We start from the raw sequence: 21,108 nt of genomic DNA, 5'->3' as shown, positions 1-21,108 counted from the left end.
AAGAATATAACTACTATAATACTGCTCCTATGTACAAGAATATAACAACTATAATACTGCCCCCTATGTACAAGAATATAACTACTATAATACTGCCCCCTATGTACAAGAATATAACAACTATAATACTGCCTCCTATGTACAAGAGTATAACTACTATAATACTGCCCCTATGTACAAGAATATAACTACTATAATACTGCTCCTATGTACAAGAATATAACAACTATAATACTGCCCCCTATGTACAAGAATATAACTACTATAATACTGCCCCCTATGTACAAGAATATAACAACTATAATACTGCCTCCTATGTACAAGAGTATAACTACTATAATACTGCCCCTATGTACAAGAATATAACTACTATAATACTACCCCCTATATACAAGAATATAACTACTATAATACTGCCCCCTATGTACAAGAATATAACATTAGACCAAGATCATCTGTCACTATAGAGCAGAGAAGGCTGGGTACAATGGTGAATGCCAGGGCTGCTGATAAAACGAGTCAGAAGGGGTTAGTGCTCTTCTATGACGCAGTAGGTCCATGACTGGGGTTGGTGTAATGACACAAGGGGCACCTAAAACACAGACAGCCTGCGGCATAATAAGACAACGACATAAAATACAGCAATGCGGAAAAAAAGGCACACTTCACAAGCAGCTACTGAAGCCCATCATCAAACTAACGGTTTACCACTTACTGTTAACTGGAAATTCTGCTGCAGCTCTAATAAAGTATGAGGCTCTGTAGGGCTATGCCATGTGCTACTGCAAAAATACTTCAGAGCTGCATTCACTATTCTGCAGGTCATTGGAAACGGCCATGAGAATTGCTGAGATACTCCCATAAAATGTTAGCCAACCTACTAAATGCAGGGCAGCAAAATCATACTTTCGAAATGGAAATCTCTGAAGAAAGCCATGTGTAGACACTAAACAATCTAGGATTTGAAGTTGCAGAATAGTGAGTGCAGCTCTGAAGTATAATGCAGGATATAACTTAGGATCAGAACAGGGTAAGCATAGTATGTACACAGTGACTCCATCAGCAGAATAGTGAGTACAGCTCTGGAGTATAATACAGGATATAACTCAGGATCAGTACAGGGTAAGCATAGTATGTACACAGTGACTCCATCAGCAGAATAGTGAGTGCAGCTCTGGGGTATAATACAGGATGTAACTCCAGGATCAGTACAGGATAAGTAATGTATGTACACAGTGACTCCATCAGCAGAATAGTAAGTGCAGCTCTGGGGTATAATACAGGATGTAACTCAGGATCAGTACAGGATAAGTAATGTATGTACACAGTGACTCCACCAGCAGAATAGTGAGTGCAGCTCTAGAGTATAATATAGATGTAACTCAGGATCAGTACAGGATAAGTAATGTATGTACACAGTGACTCCACCAGCAGAATAGTGAGTGCAGCTCTGGAGTATAATACAGGATGTAACTCAGGATCAGTACTGGATAAGTACTGTATGTATACAGTAACTCCACCAGCTGAATAGTGAGTGCAGCTCTGGAGTATAATACAGGATGTAACTCAGGATCAGTACAGGATAAGTAATGTATGTACACAGTGACTCCACCAGCAGAATAGTGAGTGCAGTTCTGGAGTATAATACATGATGTAACTCAGGAGCAGTACAGGATAAGTAATGTATGTACACAGTGACTCCACCAGCAGAATAGTGAGTGCAGCTCTGGAGTATAATACAGGATGTAACTAAGGATCAGTGCAGGATAAGTAATGTATGTACACCATGGCTCCACCAGCAGAATAGTGAGTGCAGCTCTGGAGTATAATACAGGATGTAACTCAGGATCAGTACAGGATAAGTAATGTATGTACACAGTGACTCCACCAGCAGAATAGTGAGTGCAGCTATGGAGTGTAATACAGGATGTAACTCAGGATCAGTACAGGATAAGTAATGTATTTACACAGTGACTCCACCAGCAGAATAGTGAGTGCAGCTCTGCAGTGTAATACAGGATGTAACTCAGATCTAGTACAAGATAGCAGTCTCCATGGAAGTCATTAGATATCAATCACACTAATCCTTCTGTTCCAATGTCCTCATACGAGGGGAAAACTCAATCTTTGCCAAAAACCCAGAATCTAAGCTGTACGTTTGTTCACATCGCAGAATCAGACGCAGATTTTTCAGTACGTATTCTGCCTCCAGAACCGCAGCAGTAATCTGTGGCTCATCCACAAAGGGCCGTTATGAATATTGCCGCGGATCAGCACAAGGATTCAGCCTTTGGAAAAGCGCAAAATCCACGTGCGGAATTTCCAACAAGGATGCTGCGTTACGCGACACGCCATTTATTTAACTTTTTTTCCATAACGCAGATTTCAAATGCGCAGCGGATAAATCAGCATCGCAGACTCCCGTGCAGATGAGGGGATCGCAGATCTGGCACGGAAGCCAAAATCTGCCGCGTGAACAAGCCTTAAGATGTTACAGAGCAGCGAGGCGATGGGCGCCATGTCTTGCAATGTGAAGTCCTAATATAATACCCAGTAGACCGCAGTATAAAGCATGGAGGAAAATATTTGCCTGCTAGTGAATGGAAACAATTGTTTCATCATTTCCAGAGGATTAATAAGCTGAGGGTTTGTTACAGTGTATTGGTGAACATTAGCAGCAGAAGACTCCTTGTTGTCCGGGGCTCCAGGGCGACGGCTCTTACCTGCAGCTAGGTAGAGTATTACGGTGAGTGTGATGCAGTGTAACGCTGACCGCTTTACCTGCATGTATGATGCGTCTTTGCTAGAATACACAATTTGCATCAGATTCACACATTTTTCACACACATAAAAACACGCGATTCCAAAAGTAAAATGCTCTAAACACGGATCGCAATCGCATGCGGGCGCAACCCGTCTTGTGAATGCTCCCATAGGAAGTAATGGGCGATTCTTGAACAAGGAATTCGTGGTAAGTCCTTTGTATGAATGCGTTCTCTTCTCGGGTCCATCTTGGAATCAGACGGATCTCACATGGGACCATTGCCCGTATGAATATGCCCCAAGGTCCTGACAGGTTTTCAGCCTCTGGTTGTAAATGTTTCCAGTCACTGACAGCAAGCAGAAATGTCAAATTCTAGTCAACAATCTGAGATCTGCACACACTAATGAAGCTTCATTTATGTAAGACACCATGAAAGCGGTTGTACCAAGATCTAAAGTTATCCCCAGCCACAGGGTAGTGGGCACCTTAATGATCAGTAGGGGTCTGACTGGTAGCACCCCCTACCCCGACAGTCCTCACATGACAGGAGGGGCGGTCGGCTCTTGTCCGCAGCAACTCTAATCTTTTATAGCAGTGGGCATGTGCAAGCTCCCTTCCATTCATGCAGGGGCCGTTGGGACCCCTGTTCTTGGCACTGGTGGGGTCCCGGTGGTTGGATCCCTACTAATCATAAAGGTTTTCCATATCCTTTGGGTAGGGGAGAACTTTAGATCTGTGTACAAACCTCTTTGAACAGGAACTCTTGAACTAGTGGGGGGGTTAATAGTAGAGACCCTAAATTTACGTAGTCCAAAATGGCGCCCCATATGTAGTCCGGCTGAGCAGGACCGAGGGGTGGCAGGGCTTCCACGGCTGCACTCACACGGTCGCCCTGTCCACACAACATATTTTAAACAGGCCAGAGTCACTTACCTTTCCGAAATCCCGAACATCAAAGAGATCAAATGGGTCAAAGAGGTCGCAGTTCCGTAATCCAAACTTATCATGGCAGACCTTCAGAAACGTGCGGATGTTCTTCAGGCACAAGAACTGGGAGGAAAAGAAAAAACGGACATTAAAAAGGAGAACCCCAAACCTCAGGAATCAGAGAGAACACAAAACAACCGATCCCCATCATATGCAGTATGTAAGAGCAGCAGGATGATCCAGAAGTCGGGGCGCGAATGACGGCGCCTTAATGTGCAACTAGGGTGGCTTTACTTTTTGGACAAGTTGTTGCAGGCCGTTTAGAACGTCATACGGCCTGCGGGTGGCGCTATAAACTTGACCTGCCATTAACACTACTGAACAGTCGACACTCCTAGCTACAAGTGCCCCATCCACCATGGTGACAGAGACCATCCACTCATCTGTGGTCACAACTAGCCAGCGTTGCTCTGCTGGGAGTTGTAGTCGCCCCCCCCCCCCCAGTGGTAATAAATAGCAGCACAGAGCCGACCGCTTCATGTATGAGCAGTTCAGGTTTCGAAGAGTTAATAAGAAAGAGGAAGCAAAGATTTCCTCCAGTTCTGAAGACAAAAATGCAAATGATCCAGACATGTAAGGAACGTGCAAGACACAAGAACGGCGGGAGGGGGGCATTATATATAAATGATGTGCATGGTCAGCTGACCCGCGGGGAGGGGGGGGGGGCGGCCGCCAACGAGATGTGTCAGAGCGCAGCACCATGAATAATTCAACGCATGCCGATGACCAGCAGGTAACCTGAAACGGTCTAATTGGGGCAGAGATGCAGGACGCAGCACCAGCTTCAGGGGGCGGCAGATGCCAAACACCCAGGGCAACCCAGTACCAGCTCACATGCCCCCAATCTAATTACATCGTGAAGCGCGAGATTAACTTCCCTGCTGTTGGTGCCTCGTTACACTGTGTCAGCGCCGCTGGAGATTACGGTGTGTTCACACGGCACAATCCAGCGTGGAGTTTTTTAGCGCAATTTCTTCCTCTACAATGGCGGCAGACGTCCGCGGTGAAGCAACGCGTTTCTGCTGCGTACTTTGCCGCAGATTTAGCCGTGTCAATGCACTAAATTTTCACTTCCTAATTGCGCCAGTAAATCTGCACGCGGGTCTTGTCCACTGAGAGGGCTAGATGAGTGCGGGGAGCGATGGCGGAATAGTCGCGGATCTCTGCCAGAGGCAGAAACCGTGCAAAAAATCCACGCCAGATCGACCAAATCAACACATTGTGACAAACCCTCAGCTGTGAGCAGCGTGACGTCAGGACAGGGTGTCAGCCTGAAGACATGAAAAAGGTTTCCGTTCACTGACAGCAAGTATAAGTTTTAAAAAAACTAGGAAAAAAAAAAAAAACATGTCCAACAGCAAGTTCATTATACGGGGATGTACAGCACACCGCGCCGCTCCGCCTGTAACGGCAGACTGTGTAGTGATGGTGGGGGGCGCAGAAGCCGGACACAGAGCTGCAGACGTTTTGGGGTTAATCGCACTGCAGCAGATCGGTCCTGTGGTGGGCACAGCGCTCGCGGGTCAGACAGCAGGAATTTGAGGGTCACTTTTGACCCCTAAGGAACACGATAAATGACGTCTTTGTGGCGGCAGCCGCCTATTTCCCAGAATGCACCTGGGTGGAGCCACAGTGTATCCACAGCTGCGCTCATCAGGACCGGGACTATATAGGAAGACGGCCATAGTGCACTCGCCGCTCACGTCCCGTCCCGCGGGGAGCGGCAGTCCCTCATCAGTATCCATGGAACCACTCGCCTTGTTAATTATTCACTAATACAAAACGCGCCGCGGCCGGAGCCGCGAGGACAGGAGGCTCTGCGGTGATGGATCACAGCACAGTCCTCACCTCCGTGTCCCAAGAGTCGGGGGCGGTCGGTACACACCGCGAAATCCAGTATAAGACCGTATAAAGCGCGGTTGTCATACGTGGTCATGTCTGGTTAACATGGCAGCCTACGGTGATGGAGTCCCATTAAATATACACGCCAGATCACAATATTGGTGGCAGCGGCTATTGCTGGGCGCCAGTCGTGCCCCTCAGTTTAACGCATACGTCAGGAGCTCTTACTGGTACGCACGCAAAACGGACACAAAAAAACATAGAGGTGAACAGCTGCGAACTCTCTGGCCGCCTTCATGCAGGCGCGGTCTGACCTCTCAGCAACACGTAGGATTTTCAGAGCCGCGGCGGATCAATATTAACCAGTGAGATAAAACAATATGTGACTGATTTGCATAAACAGACAGAAGATCAACAGAAATATAAAGCATGGAGGAAATGGGCCAAAGGTCGCGGGATCAGCGCTGAGCCAAGTGTCACCGCATGTTATGGGAGCTGTCACACAGCTGCTGCAAGGGGCGCGAAAATCTGACCGCTCCGCTCCAATAGGAACAGGCTTAGTCATGTGATTCCACTTGGCTCCACCAATAGACTGAATGGATACCTGGCAGGGAGGGGCAAACAACACGCCAGGGGCCACTTACTGAGGACAACACATTGAACTACCCCCACAGTCTGCAAATCAGCATCCAGACAATAATCCATCCCATAATGTGAGATGTGAATGGATTAAAGATCAGGAGGAGCTCCCCCTAGTGGGGGCTGTAGACATCTGTCTGCAGGGAGCTCCCCCTAGTGGTGGCTGCCAGCAGGGAGAATGTTATCACGTATCTTCTGGCACTCACTGCAGACAGATGTACTATTGAGATGAATTGGCATGGTATACATCTACAGGGAGCTCCTCCTAGTGGCAGTTGGCAGCAGAGGGAATGTTATCATGCATCTCCCTGCACCCACCACTAGGGGAGCTCACTGCAAACAAATATATTATCACTGAGATGACTGGGCGCTGTATATATCTGTCTATGGGGATCACCATCCTTGTGGTAACTGCAGGAAAACAAGGTTATTAAGGATCTCCCTAACGCTGCATTCACACGGGCGAGCGAGATATCTTGGCGCGATATCGAGCCTGCCAATGTGCGTTTCACACGCAACTGTTGACATCCAATAATGCCTTGCATCGCTTCTGTGATATTGCGATCCTCAGGCACGTGTTTCTCTCGTGTCAGAGAATCGCAAGCGTTTCCCATGGTTTTCAATGTCGCACTCGCATGCACATCACACAGCAGGCGAGGGCATGCAACGTCTTTAAAGATCCCATTGAAAACAATAGGCGAGGCGTTCCGAGAAACCGCCAAAAAAAAGGACCAGCAGCATCGCTGTGAGGAAGCAAAAAGAATCGTTCATGTAAATAACTCCATTCCAAAGAATGGCGTTCGTATTCGCACTCGTGTGCATGTAGCCTAAAGGTACCACTAGGAGGATCTCCCTGCAGACAGATCTATTATCACCAAGAGCTATATCTAGCTACTAGGAGCTCCCCCTAGTGGTGGGAGCAGGAAGAAAGAATGTTACCATGTATCTTCCGACATCCATCATTAGGGTGCGCTCACTACACATTATTATCAATGAGATGAATGGGCGCTGTATAAAACTACCGGTATCTGCAGGGAGCTCCCCCTAGTGGTGGCTGCAGGTAAAGAGAATGTTACCATGTATCTTCCTATAGGCATCAGAGCCATAACTATCTATATGCAGGGTGCTCCCCTAGTGGTGGCTGTAGACATCAGTCTGCAGGGTGCTTCCCCCGTGGTGGCTGTAGACATCTGTCTGCAGGGTGCTCCCCTAGTGGTGGCTGTAGACATCAGTCTGCAGGGTGCTCCCCTAGTGGTGGCTGTAGACATCAGTCTGCAGGGTGCTCCCCCGGTGGTGGCTGTAGACATCAGTCTGCAAGGTGCTCCCCCGGTGATGGCTGTAGACATCAGTCTGCAGGGTGCTCCCCCGGTGATGGCTGTAGCGTTAAGTCTGCAGGGTGCTCCCCCGGTGATGGCTGTAGACATCAGTCTGCAGGGTGCTCCCCCCGTGGTGGCTGTAGACATCAGTCTGCAGGGTGCTCCCCCCGTGGTGGCTGTAGACATCAGTCTGCAGGGTGCTCCCCCCGTGGTGGCTGTAGACATCAGTCTGCAGGGTGCTCCCCCCGTGGTGGCTGTAGACATCAGTCTGCAGGGTGCTCCCCCCGTGGTGGCTGTAAACATCAGTCTGCAGGGTGCTCCCCCCGTGGTGGCTGTAGACATCAGTCTGCAGGGTGCTCCCCCCGTGGTGGCTGTAGACATCAGTCTGCAGGGTGCTCCCCCCGTGGTGGCTGTAGACATCAGTCTGCAGGGTGCTCCCCCCGTGGTGGCTGTAGACATCAGTCTGCAGGGTGCTCCCCCCGTGGTGGCTGTAGACATCAGTCTGCAGGGTGCTCCCCCCGTGGTGGCTGTAGACATCAGTCTGCAGGGTGCTCCCCCCGTGGTGGCTGTAGACATCAGTCTGCAGGGTGCTCCCCCCGTGGTGGCTGTAGACATCAGTCTGCAGGGTGCTCCCCCCGTGGTGGCTGTAGACATCAGTCTGCAGGGTGCTCCCCCCGTGGTGGCTGTAGACATCAGTCTGCAGGGTGCTCCCCCCGTGGTGGCTGTAGACATCAGTCTGCAGGGTGCTCCCCCCGTGGTGGCTGTAGACATCAGTCTGCAGGGTGCTCCCCCCGTGGTGGCTGTAGACATCAGTCTGCAGGGTGCTCCCCCCGTGGTGGCTGTAGACATCAGTCTGCAGGGTGCTCCCCCCGTGGTGGCTGTAGACATCAGTCTGCAGGGTGCTCCCCCCGTGGTGGCTGTAGACATCAGTCTGCAGGGTGCTCCCCCCGTGGTGGCTGTAGACATCAGTCTGCAGGGTGCTCCCCCCGTGGTGGCTGTAGACATCAGTCTGCAGGGTGCTCCCCCCGTGGTGGCTGTAGACATCAGTCTGCAGGGTGCTCCCCCCGTGGTGGCTGTAGACATCAGTCTGCAGGGTGCTCCCCCCGTGGTGGCTGTAGACATCAGTCTGCAGGGTGCTCCCCCCGTGGTGGCTGTAGACATCAGTCTGCAGGGTGCTCCCCCCGTGGTGGCTGTAGACATCAGTCTGCAGGGTGCTCCCCCCGTGGTGGCTGTAGACATCAGTGTGCAGGGTGCTCCCCCCGTGGTGGCTGTAGACATCAGTCTGCAGGGTGCTCCCCCCGTGGTGGCTGTAGACATCAGTCTGCAGGGTGCTCCCCCCGTGGTGGCTGTAGACATCAGTCTGCAGGGTGCTCCCCCGGTGGTGGCTGTAGACATCAGTCTGCAGGGTGCTCCCCCGGTGGTGGCTGTAGACATCAGTCTGCAGGGTGCTCCCCCGGTGGTGGCTGTAGACATCAGTCTGCAGGGTGCTCCCCCGGTGGTGGCTGTAGACATCAGTCTGCAGGGTGCTCCCCCGGTGGTGGCTGTAGACATCAGTCTGCAGGGTGCTCCCCCGGTGGTGGCTGTAGACATCAGTCTGCAGGGTGCTCCCCCGGTGGTGGCTGTAGACATCAGTCTGCAGGGTGCTCCCCCGATGGTGGCTGTAGACATCAGTCTGCAGGGTGCTCCCCCGGTGGTGGCTGTAGACATCAGTCTGCAGGGTGCTCCCCCGGTGGTGGCTGTAGACATCAGTCTGCAGGGTGCTCCCCCGGTGGTGGCTGTAGACATCAGTCTGCAGGGTGCTCCCCCAGTGGTGGCTGTAGACATCAGTCTGCAGGGTGCTCCCCTAGTGGTGGCTGTAGACATCAGTCTGCAGGGTGCTCCCCTAGTGGTGGCTGTAGACATCAGTCTGCAGGGTGCTCCCCTAGTGGTGGCTGTAGACATCAGTCTGCAGGGTGCTCCCCTGGTGGTGGCTGTAGACATCAGTCTGCAGGGTGCTCCCCCGGTGGTGGCTGTAGACATCAGTCTGCAGGGTGCTCCCCCCGTGGTGGCTGTAGACATCAGTCTGCAGGGTGCTCCCCCGGTGGTGGCTGTAGACATCAGTCTGCAGGGTGCTCCCCTGGTGGTGGCTGTAGACATCAGTCTGCAGGGTGCTCCCCCGGTGGTGGCTGTAGACATCAGTCTGCAGGGTGCTCCCCCCGTGGTGGCTGTAGACATCAGTCTGCAGGGTGCTCCCCTAGTGGTGACTGTAGACATCAGTCTGCAGGGTGCTCCCCCCGTGGTGGCTGTAGACATCAGTCTGCAGGGTGCTCCCCCCGTGGTGGCTGTAGACATCAGTCTGCAGGGTGCTCCCCTGGTGGTGGCTGTAGACATCAGTCTGCAGGGTGCTCCCCCCGTGGTGGCTGTAGACATCAGTCTGCAGGGTGCTCCCCTAGTGGTGACTGTAGACATCAGTCTGCAGGGTGCTCCCCTAGTGGTGGCTGTAGACATCAGTCTGCAGGGTGCTCCCCTAGTGGTGGCTGTAGACATCAGTCTGCAGGGTGCTCCCCTAGTGGTGACTGTAGACATCAGTCTGCAGGGTGCTCCCCTAGTGGTGGCTGTAGACATCAGTCTGCAGGGTGCTCCCCTAGTGGTGGCTGTATACATCAGTCTGCAGAGAGCTCCCCCTAGTGGTGGCTGTAAAGGGAGTGTTATCACATATCTGTATGGCTGTGTGAGGGGGATGAGGATCATAGAGCGATATTCTGCAATGTCGTCCTTACTCCCAACCCAACCTCCTGCGAGACAACCACCACTGATGCTCCAAAGTTTGAGCGGACAGCGACCAGGCGGGAGATCCGGGTTACCATTCGCCTCCATCCTTGTCTGGAGATCTGAGTCACTGTAACTACAGTTTGTGCATATTTAACGTGTGACTTCCTGCTGAACTACAAGTCCCAGCAGAGGAGAGGATGGGAGTCCAGCTGCAGCTCTGCCGGCAGACGATGACTAATTCATGATCTCTCGTCCTATTAGAAGTGGATCACAGATCTGACAGTTTACAGCTGTTCTGCCCTGAGAGACGGCGAGAAGCTGCAGAAAGTAAATATGTACAGACAGCGCTGCCGCCACCGCCGGCGAGCGGGCCGCCACATGTGCGCGAGAAGAGCAGAGCTACTCGTATAATGCTGCAACCACCAAACACTGCTGGCGGCATCATACAGGGGGGCACAAACTTAATAGTACGCCGCGCTTTATAATTGGTCCTATTTATACAACTGCGCAAATCCTTTATTACACGTCTAAAACAGACCGCAAGTCATAACGTCAGAGGAGATTACCGTCTCCTTACATGCGCCACACGCAGCTCTGGATATGACTGGAGTAGAAGCCATGGTCTAACACTAGAACAGTGACTCAGCTCTGGATGTGATTGGAGCAGAAGCCATGGTGTAACACTAGAACAGTGACTCAGCTCTGGATGTGACTGGAGCAGAAGCCATGGTGTAACACTAAAACAGTGACTCCGCTCTGGATGTGATTGGAGCAGAAGCCATGGTGTAACACTAGAACAGTGACTCAGCTCTGGATGTGACTGGAGCAGAAGCCATAGTGTAACACTAAAACAGTGACTCAAGCTCTGGATGTGACTGGAGCAGAAGCCATGGTGTAACACTAGAACAGTGACCCAGCTCTGGATGTGACTGGAGTAGAAGCCATGGTGTAACACTAGAACAGTGACCCAGCTCTGGATGTGACTGGAGTAGAAGCCATGGTGTAACACTAGAACAGTGACCCAGCTCTGGATGTGACTGGAGTAGAAGCCATGGTGTAACACTAAAACAGTGACTCAGCTCTGGATGTGACTGGAGAATCAAGAACGATGTAACACTAGAACAGGGCTTACAGATGTGGTAGTGTCTGGAGGATTAGACATGATGTAACACTACAACAAGTGCCTGCAGATGAGGTAGTGACTGGAGGATAAAGAATGATGTAACACTAGAACAGTGCTTGCAGATCTGGTAGTGAATAGAGGACAAGACATGACATAACAGCAGAATTGTGAGTGCTGCTCTGAAGGTGACTGATGCTTGAGACATGATGTAACAAGTTCCTCCATGTGATTTGGAGCTTTTACGTGACGCTACTAAAGTCAGAGTTCCACCTCACTGCGGGACATAAATAGTGTTTTTCCGTACGCTCCGGCGCTGCAAGATACGATCACTAGAGCTGGAAGGAGGACAAAAAGAAAGATCAATGTCAAGATCTGTGGGGAAAACGCTGCAAAAATGGCCGATAACAGAGATAATAGTGCAGCTTGTGCGAAGACAGTGAAAAGCGCACTAGCGTTCTGTAACTCGTGGCCGCTCAGTGGTGTGTCCGGAGAACCCCCTGTTCTGTCACTGGACCTCGTCCTGCAGCGATCCCCATCCGCCATAGCCTTCTGTATGTAACAAACCCTCAGCTGTGTGAGCGGGACTAAGCAAAAACAGGATTGTAGCATTCACTGACAGCAAGCAGATATGTTAAAAACTAGCGAGGAAGAGATATGAAGTCTATTAGAAAACTATTACACCTTGTATCCCATCAATGAGTAAAACCAGTGAGATCCGCCATCTATAATGGGCGGCAAGGGTTGTACAGTATTCCGCAGTCACGGCGCCCCGGACCCCCCTCAACTCCGATGTATTCTGCGGTCACGGCGCCCCGGACCCCCTCACCTCCGATGTATTCCGCAGTCACGGCGCCCCGGACCCCCCTCACCTCCGATGTATTCCGCGGTCACGGCGCCCGGGACCCCCCTCACCTCCTATGTATACCACGGTCACGGCGCCCCGGACCCCCCTCACCTCCTATGTATACCACGGTCACGGCGCCCCGGACCCCCCTCACCTCCGATGTATTCCGCGGTCACGGCGCCCTGGACCCGGCTCACCTCCGATGTATTCCGCGGTCACGGCGCCCTGGACCCGACTCACCTCCGATGTATTCCGCGGTCACGGCATCCTGGACCCCCCTCACCTCCTATGTACTCCGCGGTCATGGCTTAGGACCCCCCTCACCTCCGATGTATTCCGCGGTCACGGCATCCTGGACCCCCCTCACCTCCTATGTACTCCGCGGTCATGGCTTAGGACCCCCCTCACCTCCGATGTATTCCGCGGTCACGGCGCCCCGGACCCCCCTCACCTCCAATGTATTCCGCGGTCACGGCGCCCCGGACCCCCCTCACCTCCTATGTATTCCGCGGTCACGGCGCCCCGGACCCCCCTCACGTCCTATGTATACCACGGTCACGGCGCCCCGGACCCCCCTCACCTCCTATGTATACCACGGTCACGGCGCCCCGGACCCCCCTCACGTCCTATGTATACCACGGTCACGGCGCCCCGGACCCCCCTCACGTCCTATGTATTCTGCGGTCATGGCGCCCCGTACCCCCCTCACCTCCGAAGTATTCTGGTCACGGCGCCCCGGCCCCCCCCCCCCCTGATGTATTCCGCGGTCACGGCGCCCCGGCCCCCCCTCATCTCCTATGTATACCACGGTCACGGCGCCCCGGACCCCCCTCACCTCCTATGTATACCACGGTCACGGCGCCCCGGACCCCCCTCACGTCCTATGTATACCACGGTCACGGCGCCCCGGACCCCCCTCACGTCCTATGTATACCACGGTCACGGCGCCCCGGACCCCCCTCACCTCCTATGTATACCACGGTCACGGCGCCCCGGACCCCCCTCACCTCCGATGTATTCCGCGGTCACGGCGCCCCGGACCCCCCTCACCTCCGATGTATTCCGCGGTCACGGCGCCCCGGACCCCCCTCACCTCCGATGTATTCCGCAGTCACGGCGCCCCGGACCCCCCTGACCTCCGATGTATTCCGCGGTCACGCCGCCCCGAACCCCCCCTCACCTCCGATGTATTCCGCGGTCACGCCGCCCCGAACCCCCCCCTCGCCTCCTATGTATTCCGCGGTCACGGCGCCCCGGACCCCCCTCACCTCCGATACTTCTTCCTCAATCTGTTTGTCCTTGAATTAATTCACAACAAACTCTGAGAAAATCATTGAACGCCGGAAAGTGGAGCCGCTAATCCGCTAATCTTCAGCGCGGCGCGGGGGACGAATTAACTGCGGAGCACGAGATTAGTCCCAGTGTATTCACAAGGCCTCACTAATGAGAATATGTGGGAAGTAGAGCATTATGGGAAGAAATAGGTTCATTATCAACCTGTTATCCTCACATTGGGGGGGGAGATATGGCGAGAAACAATTCTCAAAACCAAAATCTAGTAAGCACAGCAGCACAGAGGGTGTCAGGAGGGCAGTGAGCCGATCTTCTGGGAGGTCAGAGGCTGAGAGGTACATGGCGGAGAGAGAAGAGTCCCAGCAGCACAGAGGATTTAGGGAGAAGAGGGGGCGAATCTTATGAGGGTCAGCGACCATTCACTTGTCGGACGCGGTTCGCCGTCATGCCGGTCAGATTTATCGGTGACGTTTCCGTCAGGTGCTTCGCCATCACATGAGGAAATACGAGGGAATTCATCAAACAGAAAGTGAACTTTGCATAAAAGAAAACCATCAGAAGAATCTTCCGTATAACCGGTAGAACAGGAAGAGATCATGCCAGCGACTGACATTGCTGCCACGGCGGATCACCTTCACCCCCAGCCAGAAAAATGATCTTCGACCCCACTGACAGGAGGCGAGCCCTGGGATAGAAGAGCTTTAGCAGCAAATCCAGAAGCAGGAAATCTGAGGGGTCCGTGGCGCCTATTACTGAGATGTAGACGGATCCCGAGGGTCCGCTCACAAATGTCAAACTCATGAGATTCAGAAAAGCAATGCACATACCAGCTCGCTGCGCCATTTCTACTACAGATGTCGCTCCGCCACCTTTAAGTCCTTAAGGTCGCTGGCCTTTTTATCCCCACCATTTTCGTTTTTTCTTCCCCACTTTCCAAATATCATAGCTCTTATTTTTCCGTTGACGCGGCGGTCTAAGGGCTCGTGTTATGTGGGCCGAGTTGTATTTTTCCACTGTTACTGCAGTATTTAATGTATTTCAATAAAAAAAAAATTCAAAGTGAATTGCGAAAAAACTGAAATTTCACTATCTTTATGGGGGCGGGGCTTGTTTTTATGGAGTATACACTGTGGGGAAAAAATGACATAACTTTGTACGATTATGACAAAACCCGTTTATTTTCTTAGTACTACTTTTAAAAAATATATTGAAAGAAAAAAATAACAAACAAACAAAAAAAAAATTTGTTCTGTCGCCGTCTTCCAACCGCTAGAATTTTATCTTCCATCAATGGGGTATTTTGAGGGCTCATTTTTTTGCGCTACGTCCTGCGTTTTCCATTGTTACCATTTTGAAGTACATACAGCTTTTGATCATTTTTTTTTTATTTAAAAAATTTCCTTGGAGATCAGGGGAGCAAAAATTGTGGGAATTTTTTTGTGTTTATTTATTTTTTATTTATAAATATGTGGGGTTCACATACTTAAAGGGGTTGTCCCGCGCCGAAACGGGGTTTTTTTTTTTTTCAACCCCACCCCCCCCCCCCCGTTCGGCGCGAGACAACCCCGATGCAGGGAAGTAAAGAAAGCTTACCGGAGCGCTTACCTTAATCCCCGCGCTCCGGTGACTTCAATACTTACCGCTGAAGATGGCCGCCGGGATCCTCTGTCTCCGTGGACCGCAGCTCTTCTGTGCGGTCCATTGCCGATTCCAGCCTCCTGATTGGCTGGAATCGGCACGTGACGGGGCGGAGCTACACGGAGCCGCTCTCTGGCACGAGCGGCTCCATAGAAGACTGCAGAAGACCCGGACTGCGCAAGCGCGGCTAATTTGGCCATCGGAGGGCGAAAATTAGTCGGCTCCATGGGAACGAGGACGCCAGCAACGGAGCAGGTAAGTAAAAAACTTTTTATAACTTCTGTATGGCTCATAATTAATGCACAATGTATATTACAAAGTGCATTATTATGGCCATACAGAAGTGTATAGACCCACTTGCTGCCGCGGGACAACCCCTTTAATTTTTGCAATTTAAAAAAAAAAAAAACCCTTTCACTTTAAATATTTTTAATTTTTTTTACTCCCCATGAGGGGACTTGAACTTACCAATGTTTGATCACTTTGATCATTTATGGTATTTCTAAAGGCATTCTATTAAAACACACTACAGGCCCCTCTTAATAGGCAGAAACACATGGCTACCCTGGGGGCATTTACAAGGCCCCAGGGCTGCCATGACACCCGGACGGCACCCCACAAGCACACTGAGGTGTGGAAGGGGGGGGGGCAAAGGCCAGTTAGGGACCCCGAACACCAATCAGGGCATTATAAGTGTCAAGAGACTTGATCAGCATGAATCCTGGCGGTTGTGACCTGTTGTCAGCTGTCAAAGACTGTGGATGCCAGCCGTGCGCGGAGTGGGTTCAGCTTTCAAGCTTATGCCACAGTAACCCTGCCCACCTAGAGCATACAGAGGAGTTAAAGGGCACTAAGGGGTTAAGAGGTGTGAAACTGAAACATTAGGGCAGATTTATGAAATAGACTTTAAAAAAACGGTGTTGCCCATAGCAACCAATCACATTGCAGCTTTCATTTCTTGTAGTGATCTTTCAAAATGAGAGCTGCGCTGTGATTGGTTGCTATGGGCAACAGACAGCAGTTGTTTTAGACAGTTTCATAACTCTGCGCAGTCCGATTATCTGTGTGTGAAGAAGGGTGACGACCCGCATAAAATCCATCTGCCAGGTAACAGGACGCACGCCAGCGCAAGAAATCCCGGGAATTCCAGGCAGCCTGAGAATGGAGGAGACGCCTCCCATCCGCAGATCCTCCGCTTCCTGGACGGTGGGGTTTTCGGAAAGGCCCACACACACAGCAGACTTGGCTGAAATCCATGATTTCTGGCTTATTGCCCAGATCTGCAGTCATCCCGTAGATCAGTCACCCGTCATCCCGTTCCGACCCCATCAGTAACGCCATCGGAGCAGCATCGGTTGCTAGGAGACAATGGCGAGGCCGCAGAAGTGTAACAGATAAACAGGCTCCTGAGCCGACCTCACGACGGGACAAGGCCCGCCATCATCTCGTGTAGCGCCAACATCTGCAGTGAAGCCTGTGCTACTCCATACCTTTTTTTTGGCGGTATGCCGGTTTATACCGATCCGTCGCGGATCAGGACACTCATGGCGCCCGACAGGTGACTGAGACCCAAGGGATACTTTTAGTGTATACGCCAAAGACACTGCGCCCAAGAGCTGACAATCTACGTAAGGCAGGAGTCGGGGGATGTATTACTGCATCCCAAGGACAATCTACCATTCAGGAACCTTCCGACAACCAGTGTGGAGGCTGCAACAGCAACCATAGTGCTGGTCACCCAGCTTTCCTAGCTACAGATAAGAAAAGTTAAACCGGCCAGATAAGGATGCACGAGGGTGTCCGATCATGCAGTGTCCCATCTCACCCCCCCATGGTATTGGGAATAACATCAATTCCTCAAAATCTGTGAGTCACATGATCGTAATCCGCTGCATGGCATCCTGGGAGCTGCAGCACACGGACTGACTTAATGGAGAATAATCCCCAACCCCGGATTAGCTCCCGGGAGAGGTGGCTAAGCCCAGCAAGGACACCGGGGGCGATCCGTGATGACGTCAGCCAACTGATAGGACTATGAACGCACAAAAAGCGCGGCGATGACGAGGCGTCACATTAAGGGCGTGTTCACACGGACGGGTGGATGTGGAATGGCAGCAGTGGACATTCTGCAGCTGAACGTCTGCATTTGATGCAGACGTCACCCCCTCATTTAGAGGAGTCGGATTCCGGCGGTAAAATGGACACGCTGCAGATTTAATTTCCGCACTGCGTCACAATTTCGACACGGGGTTTGTGCAGATTTTTTTTCCGCAGAGTGTGGACGAGATTTTGAAAATCTCATCCACTTTGCTGCTATTGTAAATTTTCTATGCGGAGAGTCCGCACGGAAAATCCACAGCAAATCCGCTCCGTGTAAAGATGCCCTGAGGGTACGCTCACACGGCGCATTTCTGCTGCAGAACCCTTGCCAGTTACGCTGGCAGATCCGCCACCCATTACATGCAGCGGAAATCCGAGTCTACAAGGCACAGATTATTTCCGCACATATCTGCGACAGAAATCCACGGCGCGGCTGCATATTTCTGCGGCAGACTTTAGAGGCAGAATCCACGTGTAGGATTGCGCCGTGTGAACGTACCGCGACGATTCCACCCGCAGCTCCAGAGGCCATGAATGATAGATAGAATCTGACTGACACGCAGAGCGCCATCCTTAGCGCAGATTACAGCAGGTTACCGAAGTCGCTTCCTGAAAAAAAAATAACGGAAAATTATGAGCCGATCGCTGATGCGACAAAGATTTAACGAGAATTCAGCTGATACAACCAATGAGCAGCGCCGATATTACCATCTGCCACCACCAAACTATTAACTCCGGTCAACAATGCCAGACTTGGACAGAAACCCAGTGACTGCCGAACAGGAAAAGTGCGCCAATCCTCACATCAACTCAATTAAGGAAGCAGATTGTTGCAACATCAGGTTGTCTCTAAGGGCTCATTCACACAAAGGCCTTTCGATTGCATATTATGAGCGTTATGTACGGATATGTAATACGTCGCAGCAATTCAGACACACGGATTGTCACACGTGCCATGCGTTCTTTCATTGAATTTAATACACGTGTAAAGAAGAACGCAGCAGGTTCTATTTTACCGCGAATTACGTGCAGACAGCCATATTGTTCTCTAGAACGCTGTACATACACAATTCATTGCGAACGTCATACACAGTGCAAACTTGCTGCTTTACGCAACGGTAGCCGGTTCACACAGCGGTAATACACGCAGCGTTTTATGCATATGGCCATGCAAAGCGCCGCGATTTTACTTTCGCTTTGAGCCGCAGCTCCCTGCGGCCGACAGATGGGCTTAGCATCCGTCATCATTGATGAGGTGCGCTAAACGCCGAAAAATAGAACAGACTCCGCTCGAAAATCACAGGGCTAGAAAGCGCTACGATCGAGCGTCGAAAGGTTCCATCGAAAACAATGGGAGTGTTATACCGCGATTAGTGAGGCGCTGAAAACGCTGTGTTAATCGCGGGAAAAAAAGCGCCTATGTGAAGGAGGCCTTAGGGCTTCTGCACACTTGCGTTTTTCTTGCGCGTTTTTTTCACGCGAAAGTCAATAGGACTTTCTAATGTTAAAAACTAGAGATGAGCGAGCACGCTCGGGAAGGTCAGTTACTCGAGCGAGCCTCGCTCATCTCGAGTAACTGCCTTCTCCTCCGACTGTGCTCGGGTGGACAGCGGGGGGAGAGCGGAGGGGAGAGTGAGAGAGATCTCTCTCTTACTCCCCCCCGCCGCCTCCCTGAGCATGCTCAGAGAAGGCAGTTACTCGAGATGAGTGAGGCTCGCTCGAGTAACTGACCTTACCAAGCGTGCTCACTCATCTCTATTAACCCTTTCCAATCCACTGTCTGACGTCTGAAGACATTATGATTTAAGGCTGTACAGCTCCGATGTTGGAAGACGTCCGTCGGGGTTCTCTTACTGTATATTGCCAGCCTCTCTGCTGTCGGAATTTATCCAACGTGTCACCTCATGCAGTACTGGCTTTAGCCAGCAGATAGCGCCGTTGTATAACTGCAGAAAAAGGGTAAGCCCCCTAGGAAAACCAGGATACAAATTGGATTGGAAAGGGTTAAAAACTAATTGCAATTTTTGTGCAATGCCTTTTTAACATTAGAAAGTTCTATCAACTTTCATGTTAAAAAGACGCAACAAAGTCGCATGAAAAACACGCGCTAGGAAAACGCAAGCGTGCAGGAGCCCTTAGAGTGCGTTTACACGTACCGAAAATGGTGTAGATTTTCCGCAGCAGAAAATGTGCACCAAAATCTCTACAACTTCTTGATCAAAATCTACGCCATTCTTGCAGATATTGGTGTGAGCGTTTCTTTAATCGCCATCCATATGACTCATTATTTCCTGTCTACGGTCTCCCCGACGCTTCACAAGTATACCATTATATGCCTTCAAAATGAACCTACCAAGGGGCTCGGCCGCCATCTTTGCGCATCGGTCCTGGATGTCTAACAGCCACATCAAAGACTACAACAGGACAAATGACAACAGCAGCACAGAGGATGTCTGTTACCGACCGACTAGAGACTAACCAACCAAACACACTAGTTTGACTCTTCACGCTGTTGGCGGCAAGACCCGCAAGTTCCCAGACCAACCAATAAGGAGCCCGACCCCAGCTAACAGAAGCATGCCTCATTACCCCCAGCAACCAATCACAGTGCAGCTTTCATTTTAACAGAGCAGAAGCCAGGCTGTGAGTGGTTGCCGTGATGACTATTAACCTTTGCAGTGCTGGGAGTTGTAGTTCCAGCTGTCATACTCATCTCTCCATTTACCGGAACGTCTCGAGAAGTTCCCCGCAGATCTACATACCCACAACTCCCAGGAGAGGCAGCGAGTTATCTTGTAGGAGGAAGGATCCGAACACGCAGAACGACGCCGGCAAGAAATGCAAAATACCAAACTGTTCTACAGAGAGGGATTGCGGCAGAGCGAGGGCTGTCAGCGTCCGCACCGCGGCCTCCTCCGTTCCTCCAGCTCTATAATTGCTGGGAATTCATCGGCCAAGAATCCCAGGGGAAAACGTCACCTGTCACACAAAAACCATAATGAAGACGACGGGTCAATGTCACCAAGTGACGACACGAGGAGCGCTGCCGCGGCTGACAGCGGTGCGCTGCGAGCAGCAGAAGAAGGAAAAACACCCAACACTGAGAAATATAGATTATAATACCCCAAACTGTAGAGTATATGGATGTAACCCATGAAAGATCTGCACCCTAAGTGTCAGCGCCCCGTTCCCCCCCCTCCTCCGAGTGTCAGCGCCCCGTTCCCCCCCCTCCTCCGAGTGTCAGCGCCCCGTTCCCCCCCCTCCTCCGAGTGTCAGCGCCCCGTTCCCCCCCCTCCTCCGAGTGTCAGCGCCCCGTTCCCCCCCTCCTCCGAGTGCCAGCGCCCCGTTCCCCCCCCTCCTCCGAGTGCCAGCGCCCCGTTCCCCCCCCCTCCTCCGAGTGTCAGCGCCCCGTTCCCCCCCTCCTCCGAGTGCCAGCGCCCCGTTCCCCCCCCTCCTCCGAGTGCCAGCGCCCCGTTCCCCCCCCTCCTCCGAGTGTCAGCGCCCCGTTCCCCCCCTCCTCCGAGTGTCAGCGCCCCGTTCCCCCCCTCCTCCGAGTGTCAGCGCCCCGTTCCCCCCCCTCCTCCGAGTGTCAGCGCCCCGTTCCCCCCCCTCCTCCGAGTGTCAGCGCCCCGTTCCCCCCCCTCCTCCGAGTGTCAGCGCCCCGTTCCCCCCCCTCCTCCGAGTGTCAGCGCCCCGTTCCCCCCCCTCCTCCGAGTGTCAGCGCCCCGTTCCCCCCCCTCCTCCGAGTGTCAGCGCCCCGTTCCCCCCCCTCCTCCGAGTGTCAGCGCCCCGTTCCCCCCCCTCCTCCGAG

The 21,108-nt window shown here is 52.1% G+C and overlaps 1 protein-coding gene across 3 annotated transcripts in view; it reads right to left on the bottom strand.

The window, feature by feature from the left end:
- The window catches only part of VAV2 (vav guanine nucleotide exchange factor 2), an 85,819-nt gene that overhangs the window by 57,129 nt on the left and 7,582 nt on the right, over positions 1 to 21,108 (bottom strand). For all 3 annotated transcript variants that reach the window (XM_066580260.1, XM_066580257.1, XM_066580258.1), the window contains exon 2: positions 3,698 to 3,814. In XM_066580260.1, coding sequence (XP_066436357.1) covers positions 3,698 to 3,814 — 117 coding nt within the window. The remainder of the gene's footprint in view (positions 1 to 3,697; positions 3,815 to 21,108) is intronic.

This window comes from Eleutherodactylus coqui, chromosome 10, assembly GCF_035609145.1.
Source record: "Eleutherodactylus coqui strain aEleCoq1 chromosome 10, aEleCoq1.hap1, whole genome shotgun sequence".
In the NCBI taxonomy this organism is placed as follows: Eukaryota; Metazoa; Chordata; class Amphibia; order Anura; family Eleutherodactylidae; genus Eleutherodactylus; species Eleutherodactylus coqui.
Note: the sequence above shows the minus strand (reverse complement) of the source record. Positions and strands in the feature narration are given on the sequence as shown.